Genomic DNA, 27299 nt, shown 5'->3' with positions numbered 1-27299 from the left:
ATCGCTAACATAAATCATCCTTTCTCCTGCTTTCAGACCACCATTCATCCCAAAGCCCTAGAGACTGCTGCGAGCAGGCCAGCTACTGAATAAGTTCATTTTTCACTGTGCTAATCTGAAAAATCCCACCAGCAGCTCTATGAGGAAATACTTGAACTTTCAAGTGGTGGCAGTGACTCTGGCAAAGCACCAGATAATCCTGTGCAGGAGCAAACCAATGCATGAACCCAGTAAATCTGCAACCAAACTAAAAACTGCTTCCCCTCCGTGCCACTCCTGCTGTCCAGTGATGAACAGCCATGGAAGCAGCCATCACAGGACTCTCCAGGTCACTGCATGAACCTTGGGTCATCTTCAATTCCACCCTGCTCTGGACACAAAGACACGGCTTTGCTCATCCCGTGGCTTCCTCTGGACTTTGTGCATTGGCAGGATTGTTTTCAGCTGCAGAGTGGAAAAACTGCTTCACATGAATTCATCAGGAAGAACGAAATAATGTGCACAATAACTGAACTAAGACAGGAAAGGAGCTTCTGCCTCCATCACTCCCCCCCATCCCTTCTGTATAAACAAACAAGACCAGTTGATTCTCCAGAAGGCACCAGATAATTAATTTCATTTCCCAGCTCTTGTTTTATCAAAACAAATATATTTAGTGGAGGCTGTCTGAACAAAGAAGTGACAGTGGGAAACTGCCCCTGTGGTCCTAATGGAGATGTGAATCAGCAGAACAGCAATCCTAGGAGAAGCCTTTTTCCTTTCTTTTTCTTTCATATATGGTTGGATAACACATGAAAAGTATCTTTCCATTTATACTTACTTATCATCATAGAAATATTTTTGTTTTCTCTAACACACACACACACACATATGTATTTCCAAGATTGAAAAAGCAGCCATGAAGCTATTAGAACAAATTATTAAACTCTCAGCCATTAAAAGTTCATTCCTCACTGGAATATCACTTGCCAGAACAAATAAATCTGTGAAATAGACTCAAATGTTTGAGGTGATTTGTGACTCCCTTCTAAATGGTCCCTTCAAATGGATTTCCCTTTCTATTTGAGAGCAGCAGCAAATTTTGGCTTTTGCAGTAATTTGGCTGCTCCAAGCAAAGCAGGACACAGGTGATGAAGGTTGGGGGCTTCCAGCAGACCTCCGAGCTCACAGGACAGAGCTGCACACTGAGGAGCTTCTTGTAGAAAACCTTGGGAACTGCAGTGGAGATGGATCCTTCTCCTCATCCTCCAGCCCTGCCTGTCCCCCACTGTCCTTCACTGCTGGCTGTCCTTCCTCCCTTCCCCACACCCTAATCCTTTAACACACAGCTCAATGAAGCCCAGAGGAGCCTGAGCTGATAAAATCCATTAAAATTTCTTCAGAAGGAGCTTGACAGCCCAAAAAGATTCCTGATAATCACGATGCCACCACCATCACCAGTAATTGTGTCCCCTGCCACAGCCACTCAGACAATGCTGCTGTGTCTCCTGTCACCAGGCTCAGTGGGGACAGCCTGTCCTGAGAAGTGCCCACATCACCAATAACTGCTATAAACAATTAATGTGCATTCCTCCAATCCTCTGCTGGAACCACGGCCTCGCTAACCAGGGCAATGCATCACAGCTTCCAGACAAACACTTGGCAGCAGCACACATGGGAGGGGGTGTTTATAGATGTTTAATGGTGGCTCTCTTACAATCAAGGTGCTATAATAGCACTTAGGAAAGGCAGTTTTGGTGGTGGGAGAAGAAGGAGAAGAATAATGATGCACTAAATACAGGAGGAAACACTATTAAACTTCACACAATTATCAAAAGCCACTAAAAAACTCAAATCTTATTAAATACCTTTTGCTATTTAAAATCCCATTTGAATGTGCCTGTGATAGATCTAAGTTTTAGCTGCCTGTAATGACAATTGCATTGCTTCAAGGAACTTACACATGATGAGATATATTTTATACATGTTTTTATTAACAGTCACCCGAAATCTCCAGCATCACTCACAGAGCTGCACAGCAAACACTCAGCTATGATACTATTTGTACTGTCTGATGCAAGAAGGGCTGGGATAACATTTGTTTAGTCAAGGACAAACAGTCCTGGGGCCTGTAGGTGGATGTAGGGAAAGGCAAAGTTGGCTAACTCTTCTGGCCTGCAAAGAAACAGGGTCCCTTCAGCTAAAGGGTTGTTGGGGGAGAAATGCAGATAAAACCAAACTGTTCTGCAGTCCAGGTCACACTCCAAGGGCTGCCTCATGGGCCCAAAACACTTGACAAATAACCACCACAGAATTAAGGAAATGAGTCCTGAGGTTCAAGCAGGGCTCTAACAAATACCTCTGGTTTCTCAAACAACCACAACAGAAGGCAGTGACAAGGAAGGCCAGGGATGCTGTTCCAGAGGTGGGTGTCAGTCATCGAAGTCGATCCTGATGGGGCCTCCTGTCAGGAGGTGGTTTGCCACGTGAGCAGACTCCTTGTCCTGCTGCTCCTCCCGCTGCTCGGCCGACCTGCGCACGCGTCTGCGGCAGCCCTGGGCGCAGCGCGAGGTCTCGTCCAGCGCCCCGCACACCAGGATGCGGCAGTGCAGGAACACCTCCTGAGGTGGGGACACACAGCACGGTCAGTGCACAGCCCTGGGCACCACTGGCACCGCTGCCAGAGCCAGTGCCATGGCGTGCCCGTGCCACAGGGTCCGTGTCCAGCATCGCTGCCCACGGCCAGAACGGCCGCTCTGTCTGTTGGCTTGTGTGCCCTCTCCAGAAAGCCTGGCTGAGGTCTCAGAGGCATGGAATAGAAGGTGGGAAATGATCCTCCAGATGAAGGGATGAAAATGGCAGGAATCAGCTTGGAAGAGTTCACATGGACTGGCAGGAGCTGTGTGTCAAGAATGCGTGAAGCCTCACAAGGATTGATGGAGACGTGCAAGAGAATTTTGAGTGAGCTGGAAAAACAAAGCCAGGAAACCAAGGAGAAAAAAGAGGAGAACGCAGGGTGATGAGAGGCTAAGTTGAAGGAAGAGGGAGAATGCAAAGAGCAAGGAGACAACTCCCTTTTCTCCTTGCACAGCACAGGCAGTGACAGGACTGCTGCTCCCTGCCCTGTAAATGACCAAGAGAGGAAGCAACATCCCTGCAAGCAGCAGCCACAAAGACTTGGAGAGGTTTGAAGTGGAATCCATTGTGCAGGATGGGAGGATGCAGATTGGAGGCAGCAGGGATGATCAGAAAGCCAAGGAAAACTTCTGAATTTTAGAAGATCTCATCAGCTTTAACCCTACTGGGGTCTCCAGTAGCTGGAGAAACAGCTTTATAAGTTTTGGAGCAAGCAGCATTGGCTGAGCATAACAATGACTGGAAGATCCAATTTCCTCCAACACAGAAAGGAAAGCTCTTTGCATTAGAAAAATGGCTTAAAATTATCCCTCCACATGTCTTCTCACTACAGAGCTGCTGCCCCACAGAGACAGCCTGGTTTCACACTGAATTAAGCAGTATGGTGGCCTTCTGTCTGGAGTGCTGGCATCTGTACCCACAAGAGACACAAGGCTGAAGAGATACCAAACTAAAAACTGTGTTGTTTTAAAGACAGGGCACTGTGACATGTGCCTGGTGACTGAGAACATTTCTCTCACCGAGCAAACAGAGGTCCACCAAGACCACCCTGGAAGCAGCAATGATTTTAGCCTGCTGTGGCATTGATGTTCCAAAACTGTCCTTCATATTTCAATTTTAGTTGTTTTTAACAATCTCTCCTGAAGTACCTCCTGTAAGGTGCAGCTGCTGAACAGGCAGAGCTGCACCTGCACTCAGCCCTTTTCCAACTTGGTGCAGAGGTTCCTCAGTTATATCAGAGCTGATGAAATATTTAAGAGTTGAGTTTTGAGCTTACCTTGTTGTCTTTGCCCACAAACTTGAACACAGGAACCTGGAAGTGCTTGGCAAGATGGTCCTTTGACGTGTACTGCTTCACGGAATCATCAGAAACACAGCTGAGGAGAGCAGAGGGATAGGCTTTAATGGCTTTCCCAGAAATGGAAAAAAGAAAGAGAGAAGACATTCCAGCCTACTTAACCAGAGAAAGAAAAGGAGCGATTGGTTCTCTCAGGCTCAGCTACCATTTCTGCTGCTTCCTCTTTGGCCACAGGAGAAAAGTGGGGAGTGATGGGGGAAAACAGCAGCACGGCTAATAGCATCTCCAGACAGGGAACAGCTCAGCAGCAGAGGGCTGGCAGGACGTGGCCCAGTCCCCTCAGAGAGGGACTGCCAGCGAGCTGCAGGCGAGTCTGTCCTCATTTCACCTCCCTGTGCAACAGCCTGCAGTGTTACACACTACAGAATGTGCCATGCACTTACTGTATACACATAGATATGCACATAAATTATGCTTAAAATGAAGCAGCCTGCACCCACTTTACTAAAATATGACAGATGATGAAAACAACAAAAATCTAGATTTACTTTGCTTTATATGATTTACTTTTTTTTTCCTGCTGGATTTGGTCAAACAGCTCAAATTCACTACACTAAAAATTTATAATTTCAGTTTTTCCATCACTTGCAATGCAAGAGAGGTTGCAGAATTTCAGGAAAATAAGCTGTTTTTATAATAAGCTACATTCTAGGTGCAGTGCATTTATAAACTATCACAGCCTATTTAGAGTTTGACAAACAAAAAGTTATGGTGGCTCAATAATTACTGCTGATTATTGCAAAGCCTTGGGCATCTTGGGAGGTCCTGAAGCTGCTGTGAAATTGCATTGCAATGCAGCTCATCCTTTCTAGCAAGTTAATTTCAAAAATGTGGACTTTGAAAGATATTTTAAAAAACCCCAACAATAAAGCAGTGGTGGGAGACAAGAGGTACTGGTGTAGATCACAGCCTTGCTCTTGCAGCAAGCTTCAGCTCCCATCTTTACATGAGAAATGTGAATGGCATTGTCAGCAATGCTGATGTTTGACATGTTCAGTTGTAAAAGAGCAGCTCTGCCTTCACTGCAACATTTGGCAATCTCTTAAGTTGTCAAAATTCCTTTTTAAACAAGGCATCTGATCATAAGGAATGACACTTAAAGACTTTTCAGAGGTGAGTGGCCAAGCTCTAGGGCCAAGAAGTCAACTCACAGGCATGTTCTCATTTGTGAGCACATAAACTGTGATGATTATCAGACACGGCCTCAAACTGACTCCTAAATCCCAGGCTTTCCAAAGGTTCTCCACACTGGTGGAAGGAAACCTACTGGTTTAGGGCTAGGGAGAGGGAACGTGGAAAAACACCACAAAGGAGTCAGAGATACGCAGGCAAAACCAGCTCAGAAACCTCATGAGTCACAAGGGCAACTCCTTTTGCATTTGTGATGCCAGACCATATCCCACTCTGCTAGGAAACCCCCAGAGACCCTGCTGCCCACTTTGGAGAGGTGAGAAGAGACAGGTGTGGAAGGAAAAGGGGTGGGCCTGGTCAGGACATGGGGAAAATCACCCTATCCCTGTGCATAATGTGCTTAGGTTTGGGAAGCAGAGTGGCAGTGCCATGGCAGCTGTGCTCTGACCCTCTTATTCAGGGTTGCAAGGCTGAAAGGAACAGGCTTGCACAATGAAATAGCCACCTCAGCCCAGCAAATCTGAGGCATAAGAAGATGAGCTTTGCCGTGGAACTACCTTAACCCCCCTGTGCTCTGCTGAGCCACAGCTCCTGACCTCAGCAGTGACATGACCTGGCTCCAGATGCCCCAGAGAGCTCCAGTTTATCAGCTGTGCCATCGGTCACTGCCTTTGTTCCACTGTGTTTTCAGAAGGCAGGGAATTAACAGAGAAGAGAGCAGTAGAGGGAATTTTCCCATTCCTCAGTCCAAGGTATATGCACTCCAATATAAACAGTGTTTCCATTTGGATTATGCAGTTAACTCTTACAGGTCTGATCCTACATAAACTGATACAAAAATCCCATCTTTATTGCCATGGGCTTTTGGGGCTGGATTTTTAGAAGGAAACTGAGTTACTACAGAAGTGTTTGGAGCAGGGACAGTTTACTGCATTCAGCTAATTTAATTTTGAATCACTGGGGCCTGCAGTGATGGCTGCAGAGTGGAGCACTTTTCCCTTCAGTGAAGTTTTAATGCCCTCTGCAGGTACCAAGGGACTGCTGGTGCCATAAATCCTTCAACCAGTGCTGGGGTGAATTCCAGAGATGACATTTCCTGCCTCCTCCCTTCTCTACCCAGCTCAGGTTTTGGCTGCTGTTTTGAATCCCATCATTTTCACTCATGGGGAGAAACGAATGAATGTTTGAGGCCTTGACTCTGTGAAGGGTCCACAGGAACAGGCAAGCCAGGGAGCTGATAAGATCAATTTTTCCATTACAGATCTGCTCATAAAGGCCAGCAATGTTGGGCACAGAAGGACTGCAGCCTAGGATGGAGGGAGAGCAGGCTAATGCTGAATCTTCTGTCAGGAGGAAATGGAAACAGTATTTTTGGGTACTTTACATTGCAGGACCCTTTTGCTACAAGACAACCACACCAGACTTGCCAGCAGCAGCTGTAACAGTGGAGGATTTAGTCTGGCAGCTGAGGACATGATTGTTGTCATCATTAAATGGTCTGGCAGGCAACATACAGCATTTACACAAGCACAGCCCCTTGACTCAGGCTACAACTCTTGGGTATGTCTTAGATATTCCTTTGGCTGGATTTCCCTCCCTAGAGGACAGCAGACTGCCTCACAACTATGACATTTCCTCAGAGCTCTCTGGTTAAGCAGCAGGATGCAAACACTCTGCAGCAATGCTGTAGCATGGCACAGTCATTTCAGCACCCAAAGAAGCGTCTGAAAAGAGGGATCATCTCAGGAGTCACAGCTGAGCCCACAGCAAGGCTCCCCAAACCTCTGGTGCAAAAACCACTACAACAGCAAACCCACAGATCTGCACAAAACTATTTTTAGCATATCCTGGAATGATCACCAACTCCAAATACCTCAAAAAAATTACAGCCAAACTGAAAGACCCTGAGTTTATTGCACTGACAGGCATCAGGGAGAGTAAAGCAAGGGATTCTCCTGCAGCTCCTACCAGGAGTAGCAATGGGCTCTTCTGGCCTGTGCTGTAATAAGGCCATTATGAGAAAATTAAGAAACTTGCTCCAGTTGCTGCAGCAGCTGCCTGGCAGCAGCACATGGCCATGGGAGTTCTGCACATTGGCTTGGCACTCTGTGGCTGGCAGAGAGAGGGTGTCAGGAAAGAGAATCTTTTCTACAGGAGCCAACTCAATTATCCACAAGGCTAGTGACAGGGAAATACATCCTGCAAAGGCTGCACTCAGAGGAACCTCTGTCACTGCCTCCCACTGTTTCTCCCAATTACTTTTGATGGGAGAGGTGGTTTCAGCTTGATGGCTGCTGGTGATTGCTATGGCCAGGACAGACAGGCTGCTGTGGAGAGGGGGACAGTGTTTCCTGCATCACACAGACAACTCAGCCCCACTGCCAATTCCCTCTAAACTGCCAGCAAGAGAGGGAACAGTGAACTCACCCATCTTGAATCAGGTAGTACTTCAGGATCTCATCAATTTTGGAGGTGGGAGTGGCAAAGCAGCTCTCCACCAGCGTCTCCAGTCCACTGACGTGCACCAAGGGCTCAATCCCAAAGTACAGCGAGTCCCGAAGCTTGAGGGTGGGAAGATCACCCCTGTAGGGCTCATCAAAGTCTTTGTCCTTGAAGATCTCCAGGGTGAAGGGGAAGACGCCCTGGTTGCGGCTCATGATTTCCAAGGGAGAGTTCTTGAGGTTGGGCACGTAGCCCTCGGAGATGGTGTAGCGGCGCGGGAACTCGCAGGTCACCGGGATCAGCAGCTTACTGGTGCGCACGATGATGTCCCCGTTGCTCCCCGGGGTCTGCTTGGGCAAGCCAGTCACCAGGTTGGTGGCAATGATTTTGTCATTGATTACCTGCAGCAAAGTAAGGGGAGATCATTGAGGAAGACTGCCGGGGTCGGCTGTCACTTGTCTCTGCCCCAGCACAGGAAAAGGTGGTTCTGGGCAGGCCATGCTTTGAAGAAGGAGTCTGGACTCTTGCTTTTGGTCTTCAGTTGAGTTTATTGTTCCTTATCTACAAAGCTTTTCTTTCTGTCCAGCTGAGGTCTGATCAGCAAGACAGCCAAGGGCACTCTCTCCCGCCCACGGGGCCGTTGTCTCTTTTATAGTGAAAACTACATATTAGATATTTACCTTCTATTTCCAATACTTTTCACCCTTGTTGGCAAGTGCACCTTCACCATGAACCAATCCACACGTGCCAACAACATCCTGAACATGGATGCCAGGGAGAAGAAAGAAGGACAGGGCATGCCCAAATCCCTCCATCTTAGAACCCCTGACCCCATGTACAGAATTCCAAACCCCCCTGTACAAGGTTCAAAACCCCCCTGTACAGTGCTCCAAAAATTTTTTCCTTCACCCTGTGATTGCTACTACTGTGCTACTTAAACTTTTGTGGCCCGTAATTCTTCACATAAGGTTGGCAATTTGCTCCATGAATTAAGGTCGAAATTCCAGGTGTCTTTGGCTTCCTGCCAGGGTCTCCGAGCCCCTGCCAGGGCTTTGAGACATCCAGGGCATCCAGAGAGATGTCCTGGGTTCCGACAGAAGACCTCTCTGGGCTGAACTCAGAGTAGCCACTGAAGGCCCAGCTTGTGAATTTACACCCCACAGCCAGAATGACGCTGCTCATCCTCACAGACCTCACCACTAAGGACCTCGGTCTGCTGGCAGTGCACCACACTTCTGCTACCCCTCTGCTAAGGTACATTGACCTGTTGCCAGTTTAACCTTTGAAACATTATCAGGAGACCAGAATCTGTCTTAGCAGGAGGATGAAGAGTGAGGGCACTTGTACCTTCTACCCTGATGAAGCAGGAGGTGAGCAGAAAGCAGCACCCCTGCTGTCAGACACACACTGCTGGAGGGGGGATGGAACAAGCTCCCTGACTGTGGAATTCCAGCCCAGCTCTGCTCTGAGGACAGCTGCATAGCAAAGGGCTCTGAGGGTGCAGCTTTGTTCCCCAAGCAAGGCACAGCCAAATCCCCAGATCCCAGACTGGGCACTGGGTATACATACATCCACAACAGTTCCACAGGACTTCAGGGAGAAATGGATGTTGACATGAGTGCCATTGGACACGCCTTTGCACGAAGTGTTGATGAGGGAAAGGTCCAGGCCTCCAACCAGGTCCTTTGGGATGTTCACCTCAATAGAGCTGGACTTGCACAGCACTGGAACTGCAAGAGAAGTCCCCAGAATAACAGCCTGTGCTACAAACATATCAGTGAACTGGAGAAGGGCTATACCAGATATAACTGGGGGAATAAAAGGGGAATCATAGACAGAATTTATGATTGTGACCCTACCACAGCAACCTAACCACCCATCTTGCATTCCCACCCACACAACACAAACCAGAGCTGCCACTGTCCCAAATTCTCCAGCCACAGCAATGCCTCAGAAAACAATGAAGACAATCACTGCACTTGCAGCAGAAACTTAGCTGTGCTATCCAGCTTCACTTTACACTCAGCACAGATTTGGTTGGTATCTCTTGCACTGTGATGTCCTGGGAAGAGCCTTTACCAGATATGGGTATCAAATTCACAAAGCCCCAGGCAAAGCTATTTTTTAAGACCCTTAATCAGATTTTACATCAAACCCAGAACACACTGAAACAAGGCAGAATAATTCCATATAGATACCGAGCTAAAATGGAAGCACCTCAAAATGCCATAATAATATTTTTATAAGCAATAAACTCAGCTCTGACAAACAAACCCAATTAGCTCACTCATTCCACCTCCTTCCAACCTTTAAATTTTAATACAGGCCTCCGTGTGAATTTTTTAAATTAAAATTTCATTACATAAGAAGCAGGAGAAAACAGACCTTGGACAAAATAAAAAAGGAAAGAAGAGAGAATAATCTTCAAAAAAAAAGTAGTTGCTGTATATATATTACTTGGGATTATTCAGTTCAGTTGGAGACAGGACAAACATACTGGTGGCATATATTCTGGTTTCAGCCAGAAAAAAACCAAACCTTTTGCAGGATTTACATTTATTATATTTTAAAACCCCACAACAAAACCTTTTTGCAAATATACCAGTTTCCTGAGATTTTTGCCAAAATTAATTGCAGTCCCAGTCCTTGACATTCCTGTGACCTGTCTTCCCTTAATTTCAATCATTAATTATATAATTTAAGATTATGGATATTTGAAATAAGACACAATGCTAAAACAGGCATTTCAACTCCCTTTAAAAATTTCCCTGTCCCAGCTCAGGTATTTGCAACAGCCTCTGAGTACCTTCAGGGAGGATTTTTGATTAAAAGTTGATAATTTCAAAGTGATATGCTAAAAGTATGCAGAGTGCCCAAAGCAATATGTTCCCATAATGACACTGCTGGGTTAGAACAGAAGCTTAAAGAACTAAAAATTACCTTAACCTTCCCTGCACTGGCAGCAGAAGGCAAGTGGGAATAACTGAGCATGTCAGACAGCACAGCTCAGGAGCAGACAAAGGGACCTGAGAACACAGCATAATGCAGACAGACAGGAACATCCTTTGGAGAACTGATTGGCTCCATCTGGGTTTAAGGACTCGCTGTTCTAGCACTCCTTGATAATAAGAAAATGTACTGCTTTTATAAAGGTGACATTCAGGGCAGGAGGTCTGGATCCCAGCTGCAATTCTCCGAAGTTCAGGATCTCTCTGTTTCTACATGTCTTTGACTGGCACAAAGTGGGAGAAAGAAAATATTCCATTTTCCCTGTGCTTCAGAGCTGCAGGAGCTGTGTGCCCTCCATCACCTGGACACAGAAACAAGGGCAGGAAACCTCTTGACTCAAGCCAACTTGTGGCTATTTGAGAAAACACCCAGTGTGTGCCAGTCAAACATTTTAGTTCTTCACCTCATACTCCTCAGAGCACCTGTGAGAGCTGGGAAAGCCTCCTCACCTTCACTTTAAGCTGTTTTGCACCAATGCCTCTGAGCACCTGCCCCTGGGAAGAAGCTTCTGTGACAAGTCCAACACTCATTTCTCTGTCTGCCGTTGTTACTGGCACCATATTCCAGCCTCTGGCTCCTTCCTTGGCCTTTCCAAGTGCTGCTGCTGGGAGCAGAGCTATCTCCCTGCACAGACTGTTCAGCAGAACAGGCTCTCTGCTGCTGGGGAGACCCACTGCTACAAACATAAACCCTGCTTACCTGCACAGAAATTCGGGCAGGGGATGGGGGAGAAGAGCATTTCATCCCTACTCTTCAGGAAGAGGTGGGCTACTAGGATGGGCTACAGAATTCTAGGATGATCTGCAAAATTCCAACTATTTTGCTGGCCAGTATCTTTATGGAAAAAGTGCAGCCTGTAGACGACTGTGATTTCTGTGGAAGATTATTAATGTTTGCTCTGAATGTGGAGACAGTGCAGAGGAGGGTAGAGAGGCTGCAGATCCAATTGCTTCAGGCTACTGTGCCTACCCTGCACTGTTAATTGAACCAATATAAACCTGATTAGGTGGCACAAAAAAATTGTGTGGTACAGTTCCATATCTGCTCAGAACTGCAGGCCACAGCGTGGGGACATAAATTGATGAATGCAAAAAGAACAGGCAATTTCACTTTATGAGATGCTGTATCCTGAGCCCCAGCCTGGCTCCCAGCAGTGCTGCTGCTCTCACCAGCAGCAGAAACCCTGGCTGGGTAATCCAGGACTTCCAGCCCTGCTGGGGCTGCCTCAGGGGCCCAGGACTGAAAAACATCACTCTGTTCTGGCTGTATCCATCAATCAGACCTTCAATCAGTGAGGGTGATCACAGCTCTTGGAAACCCCCACCTCCTCACCCCTGGGAGCACTGCATTTCTAAAAAGCTTAAAAAGCAGAAATTCCATCAAGCAGAACCATTCCAACTTCCTCTCTGAGGCATACCTGCCCTTTTGGCCACCATGAAGCCCAAATCTGTTCCTCCCACTGATGTCTGGGCAGTCGGTGGCACATCAGACTGCAGGAGGTTCTCTGAGCACACCAGAGACTGCTGGTAGCCTGGATGTATTTGCAAAAGAAATCTTTGCAAAAAACCAGGGAGCTTGTTTATTCCATGTGCATGCCATAGGCACAAGTGACTCAGCATGAAGGACTCCCTGTGGAAAGTTCAGATGGAAGGTTCTCCAAGGATAACGCTGCCCTGGCCTCTGCACAGCAGAAGCAACAGTCAATTTTTGGATGCTATCCTGGGCACTTTTCCAAGGGGCAGCAGGAGCACCTAATATCAAAGCTAGTGCCCTGCTTCAAGGCACAGGAATGCTTACTGGAATGGCATGCTTGGAAAAAAACATGCCTCTCTCTTTAACCCTGTTCTTGGAAGGGACTGGACTGCTTTAGCTGAGAGTTTGAAGTTTGGAGCATGGAAAATGTCAGCTCTAACAGCATAAATTTGTCAGGGGTGTGCACAGAGCAGTATAATGGGAGATGTTTGTGGGAAATAGAGGTAAGAAGATTCCCAGAAAGCTGTAAAAGCAGGCCTAAGAAACAGAAAGAACAGAGAACCAGCTGCAGCTGCAAAGTCTGAAAGTAGAGAAAGTTACAATGGTATAGCAAGGAAGGACATTAAACTACAGCTTGAGTTTTAGGCTTGGCTAAGAGAGACCTTAAAACTGCAGGAAAACATGCTAAGCAAGGCAGTAGAAGGTTTCAAGCCTAATAATGAATTATTGTGTACTGCTAATAGAAAGCAGACAAGCATTTTGTGAAGCAGGTGTACATGTCCTTTTAGTAACTGGCTAGAACAATTGTCTGTAAGCTTTAGCAATATGCTATTGGCTAGAAAGTTTTTAAAATGTTCTGTAACAAAGAAATCTTTGGCTGCTTCTGGCTGCATGTGAGCTTTTGCCATCTTCCTATTGTCTCAACCATGTAATGAGGCTGATGCTGCAATAAAAGCTCAAGGATTGTGCCTCAGCAGTGCTGTTCTGTTCATGAAAACAAACTCCAAACACAATGTTGAGCAGTATTAGTCATAAGGGGACACTGCCCAACAATTAACATGATGCAAGATGGACTCAAGCCCTGTGGCTGTTCTGCCTGGAGAGAAGAGCAACACCTTCAGGCTTTCACCTTTGGATAGTCTGTCATTGGTAACAATGCTCCATTAACCCAACTGGAAGGGACAGACTAAGAGAAGACAGCAAAAACAAGAAGAAAAGTTCCTTCAGACATTCTCTCAGGGGACAGAGGCTGCCAGGGAGATTTTGTTACCCTTTTTGACTTACCCTGGCAAGTGTGGTTGTCTTCTGACAGCACAAGTCCCCTGGGACATTCACACTGGTAGGTGCCTTCCACTTCAATGCAGGTATGGCTGCACCCTCCATTGTTATTGTGACAGCCTTCAATTTCTGGGAAAGAAAGGGAAATCAGCACATCCTGCAGGCCCCACAGACCCCTGACCAACCAACAGTCTGAACAATAGCGCTCAAAGGCAACAGTTTGTTTCCCAGAAAATGAGGTGGAGACTCCTTTTTTACTTGTACTTTAGCATCATGATTTTTTTTCTTTCAAATAACCTTAACTGCTTTTTTTAACCCTTTGGGATGAATATGCTAGATGAGTACTACTGTTCACAGTAAAACAACAGAACATGAGATAAGCAAATCATAAATACAAAATATTTCTCCCTGAGCCTGCCATCAGAAATCAGTGCGGTTTTCACTGAAATGTAAAGAGTAGAAATCCCATACTCAATCCTATACAATGCATGGAAAATAACAGCCCAAACACCCCATGGGAGTCAAAGCAATGGGTAAAGCATCATAATGTAAATTTTGAGATACTTTAAATCCTACTCAGCCTCACCAACTCACGCAATCAAGCTAAATCTCTCGCATTTGTTCTTTTTAGCAACAAGCTGTGAGATGGCTCACACCTCACCTCCCATCCTCTACCAGCTCACAAAGCTGAGGATACATCTTCAGAAATAAAACTCACTAACAAGATTGTAAAAATCCCCAGCAGCAGTGTTAAACTCGTGAAAGGCACCATCCTTCGTACAGAAGGGAAATTAAATGATATATCAAAGGCCCTAAAAGCCACCTTGGGGAATGGCAGAAACAAATGAGTTTCCAAACAGACTATTCCAGCCCTGTCAGAAGAGTGCAGCACTAGGGAATAAAAATTGCACAGCTCATTTATGTGATGCCCCAGCAGCTCAGAGCTGGATGTGGCAGGGACAAAGCCCACAGACCATTTTTGGTCCCACACAACTTGACAAGTAACTTAAGGAGCACTCTGCACAGCAGCATTTCCCAGGAAAGTGTCACTGCCTGGATGAGTGATGTACCAGCAGAGCTCAGAGAGCAGATTTAGCTCTTTTGGGCAGCTGAAAAGTGAGGCACATCTGTAGTTGTTTTTCTTGTCAGAGGCCCCAGAGTGTCTGTGAACAGCACACAGCAGCTATGCTGTGAGGGGGCACAGTGCTTTTCCACAGCTCACCACAGCAAACATCAGGCACACATCAATTTCTGCTGGGTTTGCCTATTTCTGCTCAGGGATGTTTGTGCATTGTTAGTGACAGCACATCAGACCCACAATTTGGTCTTTAAGCTACCAGTCTAAATTTATCAAGGGTTTTCAACCTGGCTGTGCCACCACTGTGAAGGAACTGTGGCAGCTGCACGGAGCAGCACAGCCCGCAGACACCAAAGATCAAAATGCTGCCCTAATCCCAAATTTAACTTCTGTCTGCAGATTGGCACCCCTCCTCTTCAATCTCTATCCTGGGAGGCTAAAGTGATCCTCATGCTCTAGTCTAATGTCATGGCATTACCCCATACCTAATGTGAGCTGCCAAAATCCAGTGCTGCTAAATCTGCCCCCACAAAACTCTACAAATCTCCAGAGATTCAAATCTCCAGATATCAAATCCCAACAACTCCAGCAACAAGTTCTGCCTGGAGAACCAATCTTCCAGATCCACTGCTGCCTTTCCCCCATGGAGATAAACACAAGCAAATCCTAACAGAAATGGACAAGGCAGTGAGAGCAACAAGGAGATTTCTCTCTGCTTGCTTAGAAGGATATTTAAATATCAGCCCCTCTGGCAAGCACAGAGGTGATATCAGTGACATTTAATCCCAGGTGCACGGAGCCAAGAGAGAGCAAGGGAATGATTTATAGAGCTTGCAGCAGGCTGTGGTAGCTGAAGCCTCACCTTCACAGGTTTTGCCATCACTTCCCAGCGTGCGCCCGACCCCGCACTCGCAGCGGAAGGAATTCTTCAGGTTAACACAGAACTCGCTGCAGCCCCCGTTGTTCTGCTCACACTCATTTTCATCTGAAAAAAAACCAGCTCTGGAATGGAATGAATAATCCCACTGCAAGTAGTAACACTGACAGTAGCTTTTGAATCTCTTGGTAAAGCTCTGAAAACTCCTCCTAATGTTTTTTAAAGGCTAAAGTGGCTCTGTGTCTGTCTGCCCTTCTTTCTTCTTTTTTTTGAAAGGTACTTTGTTCTCTGAGATTCTAATTTCTCAATCTGATTTAATCTCTGTGTGCAAAAAGCAAATCAAACAGAGAAAGGAATAGACATTGTTTTTGCTGAGCCACAAAATGAATGATTTATCTTAGGCAGGCCAGGATGCTGAGGTTATCAATTAAGGTTCACATGGGGTTTCATCAAAACAGCTTAGAATCTGGCATTTATTAGGTGTCAGAAACTTAAAACCAAGAAAAAAGAAAGTACCATTTTAACAGACAGGTCAGAGATGAGCTCTCTCAGGTATCTGTGGTCCCACACATGCACAAAACCCACAGCTGGCAGCTGCTGGTGGTGTCTCCTTCCACAAGCAATGTAAATTGAGTATTTTTAGCCAAAGGCTTGGCTGGTACCTTGCTTTGGGAGGCAGGAAGCATGTCCAGGAGACCCCCACAGACACTCTGCTTTTCACACACGTGACAGGCTCCACACTTTCCCTTCTAAAAATAAATCTAAAGTGCTTAAGAGTGCTTAAGAATAGAAGGTGAAGAGGGAAAGGGCTACTGCCAAAGGCATGGAGATGTTGTTAGAAGAGCCTAGAGATTGTCTTGGTCAAAGGCTGGGCCCAGAAATTCCCCGGACTGGTCCTTCCAAGTTCTACAGCACACACAGATCTCTGTCCCTGCTCTTCCCCACTGGTGACAAATAGCACTTCTGGTTGTCTTGAGACTGGACTGGGACAGTGCTGAGCTGATTTTAACCATGGCTTAGCTGAACATGGATCCAGGCATTGAAGAAGTCAAAGGCAATGCACCAAGTTGGTGGATGCATGACAGGAAGTCTAAGACCTTATTTAACCCCTAAATGAAAATGTAACTGAGGATCAGCTGCTCTGCTCTAGGATTTAAAGCACCTAAGGCACTGAGGAGAAGCACAGGGAGGTGCACAGAGCTGCTCAGACTTCACAGAATGGTCTGGGTTGGAAGGGACCTTAAAGCTCATCTTGTTCCATCCCCTGCCACTATCCCAGGTTGCTCCCAGCCCTGTCCAACCTGGCCTTGGACACTTCCATGGAGGGGGCAGCCACAGCTGCTCTGCTGCATTACTGCAGCAGCTTCAGTCCCCTCTTGGGGGAGCTGGGAAAGGAAGCACATTCCTGTTTAGGAAAGACAAACAGGGATTTATTTGGTTTCTCTTTAAGGAGGGCACAGTTGCTCTCGGAGATGTGACTGCACAATTAATCAGCACAACAGAAAGTTATTAGAAAGATCATGGAGCCAGACAAGAGAGGCTGCAGGTAGATGAACCAGTGTGAGCATTCCAGCTGAGGTGCTGTGCCACCTGGGAATCTTGAGGAGAAGCAGCAGTGCAGAAATCCTGCTCATGGGGGAAGGAAAGCAGCTGCAGCACACAGAGACAGGCTCAGGACTCCTCGCTGCAGGAAATCCTTTCCTCTGAGCCTGCCACCCATCCACTGAGTGCTAGTGCTTGTCAAGGGCACTTCTGTGACTGGAAGGCTTGCACAGAAGCAGCCAATAAATGCTTTTAATTATCTGAGAGAGCTCAGTCAGCCACTTGGCTGCAGACAAGTGGAGCTCCTTAAGCAAAAGCCTTCCCCAGAATCACTGGGAGCAAGTGTCTGCAGCAGGACCAGGCTGCTCCTTCCACACACTGGAATGGCTGTGGGGCCTGCCCTGATGCTCACAGACATGAGGTGTGTGGAGAAGGAAACCACCCACGCCTGCTTTGTCAGGTGTAGCCCCCATGGAGCAGACTGACCTGCCACACAACCTCCTGGACCAACTCTGCCTTCAGCTTCACCACCAAATCAAGTGACAGATGAGATTCCTCCTCCCTCAAACACCCTTTCCTCCCTCCCCTCCCTATCCATCAGCGTGGCTCTGCAGCTCCCCAACAGCCACCCCTTCCCAGCCCCAGGATTTGTCCCATCATTTTCCTGACCTCTCAGTCCAGATGCTCTCCCCCAGCACCACACACACAACCACAGCCACTCTCTCTCCTCAGAGCTTCATGGGATTCCCCCACAAATCTCCAAAGCCCACATTCCCCACTCTGCCCTCACCTCCCTCCTGGCCATGCTGGTCTCTGCCACCAAGTGCCAGCTCCCTGAATACCCCCTTGCCATGCTGCCTAAAACCATTGCAGCTGTGGTGGGACTTACAGTTCTCTGGGTCTCCTCAAGCCCCAGGCCCTGGACAGTGTCCCAAAAGGGCAGGAAGTATGATGGAGTTTAGTGTGCAGCCCTACAGCAGCCAGCAAAACTTTTTTTGGAGGAGAGATATTCAACAGAACATGTGAGAGGAAATCTCTAATGCCAGACTGCACAGCACTTCTTGAGTACCACAGAGATACCACAGAATCCTGCACCATGATCTTGCAAAGAGACTCTGCTACTGCCTTCAGCAGCTGAACCATGCAGAAAGCAAATCCAGCCTCACAAACATGGAGCTCCAGGGGCACCAGAATGGATGCAGTCATGGAATGTCATATCTTGGAACCATTTACAGAATCATAGTCCTGGTTCTAGGCAGCAAAGGGGAAAACTGCTCTCAGGATATGTCATTTTTTATAGTGCTTTGTAAGGCAAGGCATTGAGATGTGAGCAATGAAACACAGGGAAGAAAGGCATCAGCAAGTGGCACAGCTTATTTCCACCCTTACCAAGGCATGTCTGGCCATCGGGTCCGAGCGTCGTACCCGGGGAACACGTGCAGTCACCGGTGTCCAGGCAGGAGTCCTGGCAATCCACCACATCACAGATGTCATAAAAATCTAGGGCACAACAAGAACAAGGTCAGCACAAAGCCCTGAGCATGCCAGGAAAGCACAGGATATGTCCCTTCAGCTTCCCACCCTGTGTACAGCCCCTCAGTTACAGACCTGGCCCATGTTGGAAAAGCTGACCTGCTGAAGCTGCTGAGAAACAATCAAGTTTAATTACTGTGAGGCAGAGATGCAAATTTTGACTTTGGCAGTGCGCCAAGACAAGCCACAGGGCCCACAGGGAGCATTAAATCACTGAGGCCAGGTCAGCTGTGGAAAAATCCTGCTAGAGGAACAAAGCAGGTGAAACCACATCGCTGATCGTCCAGGGACAGGCCACCACCTGGAGAGGCCAGGCAGCCTCCTGGGCACCGAGGGGGGCTCCCAGGGGTGACTTACGCCCGCAGTAGGCGTGGAAGCAGACGCTGGGCTTGGCGAGGTGGTACACGTAGTACCCCCCCGGGCAGGCCTTGACCTCGATGGTGGTATTCCAGAGGCAGCAGTTGCCGCTGAAGCTGGCGCAGGCCTGGCGCCGCACGACGCCGTCGGCCGGGCGCGGGTGGCTGCCGTTCATCCAGACGGGAGCGTGGGTGCCGCAGTGGTTCTCGGGGATGCAGAAGGTGGGCATGGCGTCGCCCGCCATGCCCGTGAAGCGGTACCACTCGCCGTCGATGCCGCTGTCGCACGTGGGCTGCCCGTGCGAGCCGTTGATGCGGTGCTCCGTGTTCCGCCAGGGCTCGTTCAGGCTGATGTAGGCCGAGCAGGGGTCCAGGGCTGGGACACACAGAGAGAGCAGCTGCTAGATAGCAAACCCAGTTGTTGATGGGTAATTACAAAAGGGTTTGTTTTTTTTTTCTCCATCCCTGAACCGTTGTGATCTGTTCTCAGCCCCGGGGAGAAAAGGTGATACCTGCAAACTTATTGCCTTGTGGAATATCCTGAGAGCTTGTCTTAAAGGTCTTGAAGGAATAAATAAATTAACAGAGCTCTTAAAACATTTTGCAACAGTCTGACTTGCTGTTTAGCTGACAGGGAAAAACCAAGATATAAGCACATTTGAGGTCCAGGTAATGATTTTGCCATAGGAAATACACCCTGGGATCTAGCCTAGGACAACGAGCCTTTGTTCAAGACTTACTGAGCCCCTGCAAGCCCCTTCTGAAGTCACTGGTAACTCTCCCAGCTTGGAGAAAACTGGTAAATCTCCCAGCCTTGGAACAAAGGACTATATCTCAAACAGGTTATACAGCCTCTTTTAAAACCCACCCACCCACAGCCAATGTCAGTCCTCATGGCTGAGCTGCCAAACCTTTTTAATCATTATCTTAAAATCTAGAGGGCGTGAAGGCCTGGACTGGGACCTTCTGGGGAGCAACACGTTAAACCCTCTACACAGCTGTGCTCCTTGCAAGCCCACAAAGCCTCCTGTCCTGCTCAGGACATCAGCTGCTTGTGAGTGAAGTGCAGTGAGTGTTTGTGGGGGCAAGACATGAACACATGGATTTCCTGGCAAGTGCATGTCTGTACATGCAGTGCTCAAGGAGTGTGTCCCATTTCAGAGGCCTTTCTGAACCTTCTGCAAATAATTAAAATATGAGAGTACCATAGGGAGAACATAAATGAAGAATTTAAGTGTTCATTAAATTTTCAATCTCCTCCTAATTAACCCTCATTTGGCAGCTTCCTCACTGGAAGTCCAGAGGTTCTGCTTTGCCTTAAATTTAATACCTGATTAAGCACAACTTAGCCATGACAAGCAATTCCCTATTAAGCAAAAGGAATGCTAATACTGCCCTGAGTAAGGAAAATTGATTACCATTTCCTAAAATTAGGCTAATAAAACCAATCACTCTTGACAAAATGCATCTTGGACTGGAACAGCCTCAACTTTCCACAGCACATTTCTTTTGAAGTTCTAAAGCTGTGCTGCTTTGACAATAGTGTGATGGAGTTTGGGTGAGGGAGGAATACTATGCTCTTTCTATTAGAAACACAAATGATCCTGGCTCATTATTTTGATTTGTTTCACTGACTTTAAAGTGGGAGCTACAAGTGCTTCAGAGAACAGACTTCAAGTCACTCTTATTTAGCTGTGTCCTTTGTAAATATCTGTCCCACAGATGTGCTACCTCGAAGAAATATCTCACAAATATAACACCTCTCATGCCTTCCTCAGCCACAGATACATTTTGCTTGGTCTCAAACCCAGCATAAAAGGCAGGAGCAGCTGCCAGGGTCAGGAGTGCTGCAGAGCTGGCACAGGGAGCGTGGATCTGGTTATGGAGGGATCTCCAGTGCCACGATTCAGACACGCAGAGGAGCTGGTTCACTGCCACCACAACCAGCCTGGTTCTCCTGAGCAGCAGAGAGGGAAATGCAGCAGGGAATCTTTGATGGGATTCACCAGGCATTCCCTCCTGAGCTCTCCTTTTCACTGCCTCTGCTTGCCTGTCCTTACCCACAGACAGCAGCAGCAGTGCTGTAAATCCCATCCTCCAAAAGCTGGTTTGACTTCTCCCAAAAGGGAAAGGTAGAACAGAGCTTCCCCTGGGCTTCCCTCAGTGTCATTCCCTTGGTTTCCACCAGAGGATTCGGTGTGGCCTTAGGGTGAGTCACTGAGTGAGATGAGAAGGTTTTCGCGCTGTTAGAAGCCAAATGAGGTGAAGCAGGAATGCCCTGTCAGCTTCCCAGCTGGGCAGCACTAAAAATACCTACACTCTCATTAGCTTCCATGTAATTATGAAATATCCTTTGTAGACAGACTCTGGGAATGCTCAGCTAGGGAGATTACATTGTCTCCTAAGCATCCAGGAGATAATTTAAAGGCAAATTTATTGAGATGAACACGCAGCAGCTCAGAGGGAGCTGGAAGAAGGCACATCAGGGGAATTGAGGTAGCATTCCCTCACATCTTTCATTCCCCTGAGAGCTTCTGGCAGGAGTGAGGGGAAGCAAACAAGCAGAAAAAGCAGACAATGCTCTTCGGAACACTGCACATCCTCACAGCCACCTTTGGGCTGCCAGTGCTGCCCCACACCAGCCTTCCTGTAGACACTAAATAGTGTTTGGCAGCACAGATTTTTTTCATTTTAATTAGTTAAACTGAGTTTTTAAGAAAAAAGATCCACAAAAATAGAGAAGCAACTGATCAGCCTCTCCCCTCTTCTCCCCAAACAACAAGCTTGGGGGTTTGCACAAAATGAATAACTGTCTCCAGCTCACTCCTTTTCATTTTTCTTGGCTCAATTCTTTTCCTCCTCAATGCTTCTTGCGTGGCCAGAGCAATTGAGGCTGACAAGCATCAGCTACAAAGCAAAGCTTTTCCATTTGTAAGCTTGATGCTATCATTAGTTCTCTGACTGCCATGGTAGCAGCTAGACTGGGTGACAAATCAGGTGACAAATCAGGCTCCAGCAAGCACTGGGGAGTGCCCCATCCTGCAGAGATTAATCCTGGGTGCATTGTAGAACTGGAGGTCTCTGCTCCAGCACAACCAAGCAGTAAAGGGAGCAGCACTACATTGTTGCACTAAATTCAGCTGAGATTTGTCAAGGAAGCAGCTGAAAGGTAGCATAATGTCTACTCAAAGAGTCTGTCCTCCAAAGGGAGAGGAAAATCCCACAGTGTCTTGGTAATAGAGGTTCTCCCAGCATGGGAGACTTCACACTGTAACAGAAGGATCTTTCCAACTGGAAGGAATTTCACATCACCTTCAAACAAAAGGGACATTTCTCCCACCTTCCAGTCTTTCACCTAAGAATACCAAGGCTCACCGTGAACCTTAGAGATGGCAAACAGAAACAAGACAATGCCTCTTTACTCACCCATCGAAGACACTGGCTGGAGCTGAACGACAAAGGAAATAGTGAAAAACAAGTACTGGAACATCCCACTGAGCCAAGGAAGAGCCACCACTCAAGGGACAGAGGCTTCCAAGTCCTTGTACAGGCTGTGCCTCTTGCAGCCTCCCTCTCAGTGGAGCTTCTGAGTCCAGGCTTCCAGAAGAGCGAGTGTGATTGCTCTCCTGGAAGTTTATCAGAGGAAGAAGCTGAAGGGACGTGGGCTACAGCTCCAGCCTTGACCTCCCCAGAGCAGCTCTGCCCCTTACTGACAGCAGGGAGGTACTCACTGATCAATCTTGTTTTTTGGACTTGACCTGCTATTGTTTTCTGCCCTGACTGCCCTGCAGTGACACCTCCAGTATCTTATCCAGAGAAGAATTCTAACCAGGGACACCCGGACATCCCGAAGGGATGGAAAAGAAGAACAGATGGGTGCTTGTTATCTGTGCTCCTTCCACAAGTCACACTCCATGGCTCCCTCCAGGCACAAAACACCAGCTAAGGAGCCTTAACTGCAGGAAATAGTGGCCAAAGGAGCAGCAGTGATCCTTCCGAGCACAGATTGCAGAGGAGTGCCTGGAGCAGAGCTACAATGGGAACATCAGTCAAAGTGAAAGACTGGTGTCCCACAGGGAAATGAGCTGTTCCTAGGCTACACAGAGGTCCCTGCCACTCCTGGTCACACAAACTGACCACTGCAGCAAGATTATCAAGCAAGGCAAGTAAAGACACTTTTCTGCAGTGCTCTTACAATCTCTTGCCTTGAAAAAATAAACCAATCCCAACGTTATGAAGTTAATTTTGATGCAAAACTGAGTATCTAAGAACCTCTCCTGACTAGCTCAAACCAAACTGGGCTGAGTCACAGGGGACAGCCACAAGCTCTAGATGCAGCATGCTGAAATATGTTCTTAACTACAGCAAACCCAGAAAGAATTCTCCCCTCTCACCCCACCCCAAGAGCTCTCCATCAGCAATGAGTGCAGCTGAGCCTACAGTAATCACAAATCAGGCAAATGGGGGAATTTCTCCATTCCCTTGGCATCCTGCATTTCTGCAGCAGGCTCCCCTAAGAAATAACACCAACTTCAAATCCCAGCAGGAAAAAGTGGCTCCATTATTTACATGATGAATTTGCACAAGGCAGGGAGTTGGGTGCTTGTCTGTCTTACAGGGACTGTACATTACAGAAAATTCTCAATGGCCTCTCTCTGTCAGGGTGTGCTCCTGGGAGTGAAATACCACGTGCAGCTCTACTCCACTCCGGCAGTCTTTTTTCAGTGGTGAATGACTCTAAGGAACAACAAAAAAATCTCCAAATAAATTACTGTTATTGCTCCCATAAGGAAAAAAAAATTCTCGTGGCTCTATTGTGCTGACAGCTGTGCAGTACCAGAAAGGTTTTTCCAACAACAGGAAAAGAGCAGAGATTCACTATACAAAGCTATCAAGGTAGATAACCCTCAAGAGGTGACTATGTGAATTCCCAGAAGAGAAACTAAAATTGAACAGAGAAAGCCACTGGAATTTCTATCTTGCCACTTTCATTGAGAGGTTGGTTCATACTTATGATGGAAGGTAAATAAAACTGACAAGCCTGAATGGAATGCTCTGATTGTGTCACAGGTGTGTACAGCTCCCTGAACCATCCTTCACCAGCTGCTTTTGTTTTGTAGCTGCTAGGTGAGCCTGTTAGAACAAGGTTTTGACAGGTACATGGAAGTGACTGACAGCTGACAATTAACACAGAGAAATGAACTGCAGCATGGCAAACTGGAGCCTCAAAGGGGGCACCTACAGGCCCTATCAAGTTCTCAAAAGTGGATTAAAGCAGGACATGCCCCAGCATTCCCAGAGAAGACACTATCCCAAGTCACCAAAACATCTAATTGAAGGAAGTGGTCTCAAGCTGGAGAAGACAGTCTGCTACCTCTAAACGTTTCTGGGAAGAAGCACCAGAGGCAACTCTTCTATCAGCAGCTTCTCTTTGAAAGTTAATGTGGGTGATATTCATAGCTCCAATTCACCCACAAACAACCTATGCCTCAGGGAGCTGTAACAGTCAGTCCTGAGAGGATAAATGGAGGGAAAAAACCCAAAGAAAAAACCTCCCTGCAAGGAGATGCTCTGGGAGAGACATAATTCCAATAGGGCATTCTGTAGGACCTGTACTCTCCAGCAAATATGTTGTTCCTGACCTCCACATTTGCACCCCAAAGACTGATGCACCCAACACCCCAAAAAGAACCAGCTTCAAGTTAGAATCTTTTACAAGAAGCCACCAGCACTGTTTAAAAGATAGGAAGAAGGAAGGCAAAATGAAAATAGAGAGCAGGGATTTTATTTTGGTACCCAAGAGGGATTTTCTAAACCTGCTACAAAGCCTGTGCATAGGTGTTTTTAACACAAGAAAAATGCTCATTTTGCATGTGGCAATCACCCTTCTTGTGGAAGAGAGATCTCTGCAGGGCTTTACCATCCTCACATAATGAACTCAAATTCTTCAAAGCATTGTCTGGGCTGGAGAGCCTTGTACCATCTGTAATGGACTCATGACTAAAAATGCTTTGGCATTTGCTGTGGTGGTCTTGGCTTTGTCAGAGCCACCTCTCAGGACACAGCAATGCCTGGGAGTGTGTGAAGCACAGCTCTGGGTGCAGGAACCTGCAACCTGCCTAGAAGGAGCAGGAGGAAGAGCTAATCAGCACTTCCTGCTGCAAGGAGGGAGGAGGGCCTGGCACACAGGACAGGCTCCCCTGTCTGGGATTGACTGGAGGATGCAGGTTCACAATAAGCCCTGACAGGCAGCTGAGATGGATTGCACTGAAGTCAAGGACTTGGAGATAGGCCTCGTTGCTGTAAACAACTTGTTCCAGGACTCAGAGCCAGTGGGAAGGGCTGTGGAGAGCAGGGAGGGAGCACAAGTGAAATGTGAGCAAACTCCACACAAGTACAACACTGAGAACCCATTAACATCACTCCTGGTTACAAGGAGCAGTTATTTCCTTTCCCTTAGTGGAGCACTGTGATGCAGAACTTGGTGTTTGAGAGTTTTTCCAGAGGTCCTACAAACCCAGCATATTTTCCATGCTCCTCCATTTTCACATGGAGGAATTAGGGCATAGACAGCACACCAACAACTGCAAAACTAGTCGGGGCAGAAAGAGAAGTAGAAATCAACTTTTAAGAGCCCTCAGAGCCACAGCAACACAGCCTATGAGCAGTTCTCCCCTGCTTCAGGATTCAGGTACACTGCAAGTCTAATTTTCATTACTGGATTTTACTTTTCATCTGTTTAAATGCCACTAAAGAACATAAGCCTGATGGGTTTTTTAATAGGAATAATTAGCATCTCTTGGAATAGGTAGAAGAATACTTAAGATACAAAAATCTCCTTCCTCTGTGAAAATGAAGCCATACAATGGGGTACAGAGGAAAGAAGTTTGCTTTTATAACTCCACAGACACAAGAAGCCCAGGAGATATAAAAGAAATTGGTCCACTGGCTCCAAGACAGGACAGCTTGGCCAGCTCCACATGGCTGGCTCAGTGCCATGGTCTGACAGCCAAGAGCAGCTTCAGAGCATCATGCAAAGCCTCTTAAAGCCAACATGGAAGCTCAAGAACTTGCAGCAAGGTGATCATCATTGCTGCCAGCCAGGCAGGAAAGGTTACAGGGGAAAGAAAAAGGGGCTCTTCTCTGTTCTTCAGGAAAGAGGAGCCATGAACAGCTTCCCTGGAGGGGCCTGCAAGGCACAGCCTCATGGGTGTGGCAGAGGGAACTTAATGCTGTTCTCCAGGAAACTTTCAACTGGTCATATGTTAAAACCCTAGACACTAAGAGTTTGGGGCTTTCTACACTAAAAAATACAGACCCTCAAGAGAACACTACATTTAACCTAAAGCTGTAAAAAAACCCCCAAACTTCCATACATTTATTTGAAAGCTCTTTCACAGAAGGGGTGAATCAAAAGAATGGCAAAATCAGTAGAAAAAGCAGCACCTGAGCACTGCAATGCTCCCTGCAGCTTCTCCCTCACCAGGGCTGAGGAATGCAGTGGCACATTAAAATTCAGGCAGCACTGCCTGCTCTGCAAGTGCTGCCAGGGGGACAGCACCTTATCACCTGCCTGGCTCCCAGAGGGGAAATAGTTGCTGCAAGAGTGTGTGCTGATGTTGAGATACAACAGCGTGGATCAGGAGAGCAAACAAACCCTGCCCTTCCCTTCAGTGTTAGCATTCCAAGGCACTGAGACTGGAGTGGGAGGCTTGTGGATTTCAGGGCACAAGTGTAGTCACTCTCCTTACTTTTGTAACCCACACCACCTCTAGAACAAAATTAATTTACGTGCAGGAACAGTTTTGCAACAGCACCTTCTTGTTTTCAAAACAGAGATGGTGGTGCTAAGATATCACAAAGTCTCCTGCTCTCCTGGATGCCAAAATGGACAAATTCTTATGCAACTGAGCCAAACAATTTACCTAAGGGTGGCAGCAGCTCACCTGGGGACAGCAGCACTCTAAGGGCTGTCTGGAGGAAGGAGGCCTGTCAGCAGTGATTAAAGGCAGGTGACAACAAACAGCTTCCAGCCCTTCCCCTCCAGCTTTGAGAAACACAAGAGCTGGCTTTTTCAAAAACTAGCTAATCATGGATGGTAATTTTTTAAGCAGTCCATGGGCACAATGGAAACCTGCACCAAACATCTCATCCTAATAATCCATAAAGTCAGGAGAAAGCACACTCTGCTGATTCCCAAAGGAAATGAACAAATCACATGTCACCATGACAAACCATGAAAGGGCCCAGACAGAAAGGAACTAAAGCCTGACACTCCAGTTTTTCTCCAAAACAACACTTGAGAGCAATATAGAAATACACTGACACCACAGGTACCTCTTTTGGGTTGCTGGGCATTGCTGCCCATATATATTCTTATCCTGCTACTATGCTAGCCAAACAAAGGAAGATCTTTGCTAGACCAAGTATCTCTACCTCTACCTCACCATCTCAACTGCTCCTGAGATCCCTGTGTTAGGCAGCTAGGCCTGGCAGCCACATCTCCATCCAGGCTTCTTCAGGAAAGCTATTATCTGCACCATCACGGCCTCAGTGAGGTGAGGTCAGTCAAGAAGACACAACCTAAATAAAAAGAAATGAAGGAAA

At 47.1% G+C, this 27299-nt stretch overlaps 1 protein-coding gene across 1 annotated transcript; it reads right to left on the bottom strand.

Annotated features, from left to right (window-relative positions):
- Window positions 1–1951: 1951 nt before the first annotated feature.
- OIT3 (oncoprotein induced transcript 3) lies at window positions 1952–27257 on the bottom strand. The gene is made up of 9 exons (XM_064429850.1): window positions 22119–27257; window positions 18694–19068; window positions 18193–18303; window positions 15247–15369; window positions 13313–13435; window positions 9116–9276; window positions 7532–7947; window positions 3893–3992; window positions 1952–2600 (listed from the first exon to the last, which is right to left on the bottom strand). Exons 1-9 carry the CDS (start codon window positions 22180–22182, stop codon window positions 2412–2414), a joined length of 1662 nt encoding a protein of 553 aa, XP_064285920.1. The 5' UTR covers window positions 22183–27257; the 3' UTR covers window positions 1952–2411.
- Window positions 27258–27299: the final 42 nt, after the last annotated feature.

This window comes from Passer domesticus, chromosome 8 (assembly GCF_036417665.1).
Source record: "Passer domesticus isolate bPasDom1 chromosome 8, bPasDom1.hap1, whole genome shotgun sequence".
Classification (NCBI taxonomy): domain Eukaryota; kingdom Metazoa; phylum Chordata; class Aves; order Passeriformes; family Passeridae; genus Passer; species Passer domesticus.
Note: the sequence above shows the minus strand (reverse complement) of the source record. Positions and strands in the feature narration are given on the sequence as shown.

What these genes read in the sequence shown, in the direction of transcription:
- OIT3 (XM_064429850.1), bottom strand. Translation starts at nt 22,182, where the DNA reads ATGTTCCAGTACTTGTTTTTCACTATTTCCTTTGTCGTTCAGCTCCAG. An exon ending in CGATGGCCAGACATGCCTTG is followed by an intron (nt 15,370 to 18,192) that starts GTAAGGGTGGAA and finishes GTTTTTTTTCAG; the next exon opens with ATGAAAATGAGTGTGAGCAG. An exon ending in CCTGTGGAACTGTTGTGGAT is followed by an intron (nt 7,948 to 9,115) that starts GTATGTATACCC and finishes ACTTTGCTGCAG; the next exon opens with GTAATCAATGACAAAATCAT.